This window comes from Echinops telfairi, unplaced genomic scaffold (genome assembly GCF_000313985.2).
Source record: "Echinops telfairi isolate 266 unplaced genomic scaffold, ASM31398v2 ScPeMD7_3;HRSCAF=10, whole genome shotgun sequence".
Classification (NCBI taxonomy): Eukaryota; Metazoa; Chordata; class Mammalia; order Afrosoricida; family Tenrecidae; genus Echinops; species Echinops telfairi.
Window position 1 is genome coordinate 64482234 of NW_022103899.1, and position 6832 is coordinate 64489065.

A 6832-nucleotide genomic window follows, 5' to 3' on the forward strand; every position below is an offset into this window, starting at 1 on the left:
TTTTTTAAATCATTTTATTAGGGGCTCATACAACTCATCACAATCCATACACACATCAATTATGTAAAGTGCATTTGTACAGTTCAATCATATTAGGAAGAGTTGTGCCATCATCAACACAATGATCTTAGGACATTTTCTCCTTTCTCATACTCATTGTTGTCCCCCCATTCCCTGCCTCCACCCTCCCCTGCCGTGCCCCTAGGCAATTATTAATCCAGCTTCTGTCTGTATAGATTTACCTATCCTGGATCTCAGATACAGAAAAAACATACAAAACAAAATCAAGAAACAACAACAAACAGAAAATCCTCAATGGAAAAGAAAGCATAAAATGTTAAAAACTGGATCAAATTTAAAATGGGTCAAACAGGAGATCATGTGCTAAGGTGCTACATTTGAACCTAACTGGATCGGTCATAATGGGCGTCACAATGCTGTCTGTCTGATAGCAAGGCTGTCCCGTTCCTGGATTATGGTCAAAGCTTAACCCTTGTAGGGACCTGGAAACGGATTTTGGGCTTCCATTGTCGTCCATAGCCATCTAAAAACTGAGTGTCCAGAATTTAAGCTCTCATATCATGCCCTCCTCCAAATTTGGATTTTTTTTAACATATATAATGCTTGGAACACACAGGCTGGTGTGCTTCTTCCATGTGGATTTAGCTGATCCCTCACTTAGATGGCTGCTTGTCTGAGACACGCCTTTCATATCCTAGGCGCTAGTCTTTCTGATAGCCGGGAACCTTCGTTTCTTCACCACACTTTGCTGTAGCGCCCACGTCTTCCGTCATCTCTCTATGGAACAGGGCCATGTCATAAGGGCTAATTGTTCTTCGATTAAGACCAGGATTAAGTCCCAAGTCCATTGAGCCCCACGTCCATTCCTCTTTCTAAGGTTTCCATGTGTTCCGGGGTCATTTTAGAGACAGCTTGTCATTTCATTGGGGAACATCCTGCACCATCCCCAGGGGGCATATTAGTCCTAGTAAGCGCGGCGTTTAGCCAGTGTGCGGAACTTGGAACGTCGTGGAGCAGAAGGAAGGACGCACAAGCAGGCTAGTGTTTTCAGCCCAGATGATGCCAACTGCCGACTCACCCGCACATGACTGGCACAAACAGAACTTTCAACAACACCCATTCGCAACGGAGACCCATGCCTGTTAGACCCCACATGTCATAAAGAAGCAAAGAGAGCTAATATGTGGTGGTCCTGGACCCCCAAACCTCAGGCACCCTCAACGGGAGGAATTAGAACCAAAGTCCAGTGACCACCAATCCCAGAGCCTTGGGACAGCGGTCATCCGCTACCCTCAGTTCTTGGTCATATGTCCCGGCTGCAATGGTTCCATGTCCGCCAGTCCAGGGGCTCCCTCGCCCTTTCTCTGCTTCCTGTACCCTTGTATGTTTGCCCATAGAGTCCTCCAGTGTGGCCACTGGTCTTTCAGCTTGGGAAATGCCAGGGTTACCCTTCCTTTGTGGATTCCGACCCAGCCTATAAGGCTTTGTCCTCTTACGCCGCCCTCTGTCCGCTGGCTGACGTCATCACCCCCATCCCACCCCCACTTGTCAGGAATCAGCCTGGCCCACTGTTGAAGAGCCTCCTTCCTGCCCACCTGGACCTGGAAGCTCTGCTAAAGGCTCCTCGGCACCACCGGGCACGGCGAAGGGCACCGCCGTCAGATGGGTCCCCTTTTCACAGAATTTGAGATTTCCTTGGAAACCATAAAAATCTGTAACTCACTGCTTCTCCTGTTTCCTCTTGGATCCTTTTCTTCTTATGTTGGGTCACTGCTCCCAGGTGGCCTTGGCAGAGAGGGAGTGTGGAACCTCTGTCTCCTCTCAGGAGCCCCTGGAGGGCAGGGCCAGCATCTGCACGATGTGGCACTCTTAGGAGAGGAGGTGCCAGGGTAACCACACTAGGGACCTGGCAGGGGATGCTGGGCCCCTGCCCTGCCATGAGGTGACCACCTGGTTGGGAGAGGGGTTGGTGGTGGACCAGCAGGCAAAGCGCCGTCCACCCTGTCCTCGGCAGGTCAACACGTTCCAGGTCATCCTCATCACTGACGGCAAGTTCTCCTTCACCATCTTCAACTACGAGTCCATCACCTGGACCACGGGCACTCACGCCAGCAGCGGAGGCGATGCCGCCGGCCTGGGGGGCATCGCTGCTCAGGTAGGTCCTGGAGGCTGGTACCTGGTGTGAGGAGGGACAGGTCCACCTCTCCCCTCCTGCCTCTCAGGGCCCACAGCCCCAGAGGCTGGTCATGTGCAGACAGGCCTTCTGATGGAGGCAAGGGAGGTGGTTGGTGGCTGGGACCGAGGCCTGCAGGGAGGGGCCGTGGGAAGAAGAGGACTGCATGGCCAGCTGTCCTCTAGTGAAAGCCACCCGAGGAGAGCAGCACGGTCAGGGTTGACCTCCCCCTCCATGGCCGTCAGACCCCGAGTCCACAGCCAGCCCCAGATGGCACCCCCACCACCCAGGTTGCCTCTGAGGTTGGAGGTCTCACAGCCCCTGTGACCCCTGGGCCTCCTGGGACAGCCACTCCTTCCTGGTGTCACACACCCCCTCCCCCACCTAAGGGTCAGTGAGGATGGTGGTGCCAGGGCCACATTCACAGGGCTGCAGCAAGTGGGGGACAGGGTAGGATACCCCTACAAGGCTGTTTCTGGTGGTCTCCTTTGCCTGGACCACCCCAGGAGGTGGGGGGTGCGGGTGGGGCCCAGACATTTCAGGGCCCCAGGACCTCTCTGTCTTGCTGGGCCTTCAACCCTGCCCCTCCCCCGCCACACGGCAGGCCGGCTTCAACGCTGGCGATGGACGTCGCTACTTCAGCATCCCAGGCTCACGGACAGCGGATGTAGCGGAGGTGGAGACCACCACCAATGTGGGCGTGCCCGGGCGCTGGGCGTTCAGAATCGATGATGCCCAGGTGCGCGTGGGGGGCTGCCGCCATACAAGTAAGAGGACCTGCGGCTCAGGCACGGCCTCCCTGGGGCAGGGGAGGGGGCGGCGGGATGTTGGGGAGGAGTAGGGTACCGAGAGGGACATTGTCACATGTCCAGGGGTGGGGGTAGGGGGTACATATTGAGGGGCAGGGTGGGATGTAAGGGTGGAGTCAGGTGTTGGGGGGTGGAATGCAGAGGGGTGGTGTGCAGGAGGCAGGGGAAGTGCTGGGGTGGAATGCTGAGGGAGCAGTGGGGGGCAGCGCCAGGCTGGGGCAGGGTTGGGGGTAGGAGGTGGCATACTAAGAGGAGGGAGGCCTGGGGCACTCAGAAGTAGGAGGACTTTGGTTGGCAGCCCCTGAGCCTTGTGCCCCTCGGTGCATGAACAGGGTTGGGGCCCCACAAGGACCCTAAGCCTCAGTGCACACCACCATGGGGCCTGTCCGCCCTCTGCCCAGGTCTGGCGGGGTCTCCAGAGGAGCGCGCAGTCACCCTTCCTTGGTGGCCCAGTGAACAGAGTCCAGTGGGCCGGGGCAGGGAGGCAGGCTCTGCCCTCGCTCTCCTCTGGGGTCCTCCAGCTGTGTGGTATCCACAGCTTGTCACATCCCTGGGGCAGGGGGCTTCACGCCCACGCTGACAACAGGGGCCTAGTCCTTGCAAAATAGCCACATCTTTCAGCTGGAGGGACAGGGCTAAGTCCCTGGGGCCTAGGCACCCTGGGCCCTACCCTAGGTGGAAGGTGGGGGGTGGGGGAAGTCCCAGAGGTCGACTCTTGGGATCCAACGGGCGAGGGGGACCCAGCAGGACATCCTGCCTCCCATCTGTGATGCCTGCCGTATCCGCAGCCTCGGTCTGCCTGACCCTGCGACCCTGTCTAAATGGCGGCAAGTGTATTGACGACTGTGTCCCCGGCGACCCCTCCTACACCTGCTCCTGCCTCTCAGGCTTCACCGGACGGCACTGCCAGCTGGGTGAGTGCCCGGCTCAGAACTGGGCCGTGAATGGGGGGCCATCCTGAGACCTGGGCAGGTGAATGGGTGGGCCCCCAGTCCAGGAGCCTGGGTGAGTGGGCGGGGCCCCTAGGCCAGGGCCTTGAGTGCTAGGGGCCCCTAAACCATCTCGGTGAGTGGGCGGGACCCCTGATGGCCGCTGGCCTGGCTGTTAGCTGAGGTGCCGCTCTGCAGTTGGGGCCTGGGCCTAGGTAGGTGAGTGGGGGGGGTGGGGGCTCTCCATCAGTGGTGTGGGGGCTGCAAGGAGGCTGTTGGGGGTTGGTGAGCTTCTGTCTTCCCAGACTTGGGGAGCCCAGACACCGGTGCCCACCCCCTCCCTGCAGCCATGGGCCCTCCCCAGTCCATCTGACCTCTGAGGCTCCTGCCCTGCTTTTCAGATGTGGACGAATGTGAGTCTCAGCCTTGTCAGAATGGTGGGACCTGCACCCAGGGGGCCAACAGCTTCAGCTGCCAGTGCCCGGCTAGCTTCAGAGGTCCCACCTGTGAAACAGGTGAGCAGAACACCTGGGCGCAGGTGAGGCCTGGGGACAGCCTTGGCCCGCTGTGCTGGTCACAGTAGGCACATCTCCAGAAGCCAGCTTGCCCACACACACTCGGACTTCCTGGACACCCCGATCCGGCCTGGGGCCTTGGAATAGCCCAGCTCTCGACTGGGCCCAGGTCAGGGCCAGGGGCAGGCCACAGGCAACTATTCAGAGGGGAAAGAGCCCATTTTTAATACTGAGAGACTCGTGGCTGCGGGAAAAAAGTTTCCACATCGAATGCCAGCTTGTAGGCATCGTTTTTACTGCCGAGTGGACCAGAAGCTGTTGCTAAAACATTCACACCCAAGATGAGATCAGATGCTCATTTAGAAGTGACATCCAGGTGGACAAAGGACTTCCTGCAGTAAGTCCACCCGACTCTAGGGCCTCAGTGTGTTCGGTGGGTGGTCTGTGGTGCTTGTGTGAGACTGGATTCTTTACAGAAGCAAGGCCAGTGGTGCATGTACACGTATGTAGAGAGAAGTATGTATCGAGAAAACGGCTCACAGCATGTAGAGGCAGGTCAGTCCAGCCCAGTCCAGGTTCAAGTCTGGGTCAGATGTTAAGCTGCAGGCTCTTCCCGACTGACAAAGCTTCAGGGGCTGATGAGACCTGGGTCAGCAGGAACATCACAGCCTGCAGAGGCAGAAGACCCCAAGGTCAGCAGGCCCGATGGCAGGCCACTGATGACTCCCGCAATCACCAGGCAATAAGGCAGGCCCCTGGCTCAGTCCAAAGAGCCAGAGGCCAAAGAGCCAGATGCAGGGTCCAGAGCCAGTGGAAAGCAAGCGAGCGTTCTACGGAAGAACTCTACAGGAAGGAGAGACTTCCTTCCGATTACATTCAGGGTGTGACCTGAATCAGGAGAGAGAGAGAGAGAGAGAGAGTGTGTGTGTGTGTGTGTGCGCGCGCGCGCGCGAGTCCACCTCAATCATAGCTGCTTGGACTTGATTCCATCAGATTGGGTCACATCAGGAAGGACTGATAGGCCCCTAGGAATCTGGCCCAGCCCAGTTGACACAGGACGCGATCCCAGTGCTCCTGAGCCAGCTCTGGCTCCTGTCCGGGCACAACAGAAGAATCCGCCCCCGGCACCACGCCACCCTCACAGATGGCTCCTCGTCTGAGCCCAGGGTTGCACCCACACTGTCACTCCCTCTTGTCCAGCGTCTTCCTCTTTGTCGCTGCTCCCTACTTTACCAAGCACGGTGTCCCCTCCAGGGACTGGTGTCTGCTGACACAGCACGTCCCAAGTGTGTGAGGGGCGGTCTCGCCATCCCGTCCTCTAAGGGGCATTCTAGCTGCACTGCTTCCCAGACGTGTTCTTTTTCTCACATTGCACACTCAAGGGAATGCTGTGCATATGCATATCTCCCACATAGCACACACAGGACATTCATGTATCGGAGTGAGGCTTCGTCGGTTCTTCCGGAGTCCGTGGCGATCCAGCATCCTTCCCGGCCTCCGCAGTTCAAGTGCATCGGTTCCCCTTTGGTCTTCCTCACCCAGGGTCCGCCTTCCACGGGCACAGGAGGCCGCTGAAAGCACAGGGCCTGGGTCAGGTGCACCCGAGTCCTGGAAGCGACATTGTTGCTCTTCTCACATTTTGACAGCTCTGTCACCACAGGGTTTCCCAATGCTGCACGTTTGATTCCTCAGCACTGCTTCCACGGGCACCAGTGTAGACCCCAGGAAAACAGAGCCTCCTGTCTTTCCTTCCTTTATCACGGTGTGCTCTGCCGGCCCGGAGTGAGGGTTTCCGTCGGAGTGAGGGTTTCTGTCACAGCCATACGGGGGCCTTCCCTGGCACAGGGCGTGGCTGGGCATGGGGTGGGTGGCTGAGAATCGAACTCAAGACTTCCACATGGAAGGAGAGCATTCCACACTGAGCTCTCATTGGTCCTGTATGTGTGTGCCCCACCCCCCAACCCCCGCCATCCTTCAACGCTGCCTCTTCTCCACAACCCTCATTTGCAGCACAGTCACCCTGTGACGCCCATGCATGTCAGAATGGTGGCCAGTGCCAGGTGGAGGGCGGGGCTGCTTTGTGCATGTGCCAGGCCAGGTACACGGGGCCAGTCTGCGAAGCAGGTGAGTGGCCCACTGTTGGCGGGTGAGGAGGTGGACAGGAGAGGCCTGTCGTGGTGCAGCCCTCTCTCACACCCCTGCTGACCCCCAGATGTGGATGGCTGCAGCTCGGGCCCGTGCCTGAATGGAGGCTCGTGTGTCGGCCTGGTGGGGAACTACACCTGCCTGTGTCCAGAGCTCTTCGAGGGCCCTCGCTGTGAGACAGGTGACCAGCTCTGTGCCTAGAGTCCCCCTGTCCCCTATCCCTCCCCACACCCGACTGCC

The 6832-nt window shown here is 58.2% G+C and overlaps 1 protein-coding gene across 1 annotated transcript in view; it reads left to right on the plus strand.

Moving 5' to 3' along the window:
- The window catches only part of SNED1 (sushi, nidogen and EGF like domains 1), a 47448-nt gene that overhangs the window by 13553 nt on the left and 27063 nt on the right, over window positions 1-6832 (plus strand). The window contains exons 4-9 of the mRNA XM_045294537.1: window positions 2036-2176; window positions 2799-2961; window positions 3792-3917; window positions 4334-4447; window positions 6458-6571; window positions 6660-6773. Of these exons, the coding sequence (XP_045150472.1) occupies window positions 2036-2176; window positions 2799-2961; window positions 3792-3917; window positions 4334-4447; window positions 6458-6571; window positions 6660-6773 (772 nt within the window). The remainder of the gene's footprint in view (window positions 1-2035; window positions 2177-2798; window positions 2962-3791; window positions 3918-4333; window positions 4448-6457; window positions 6572-6659; window positions 6774-6832) is intronic.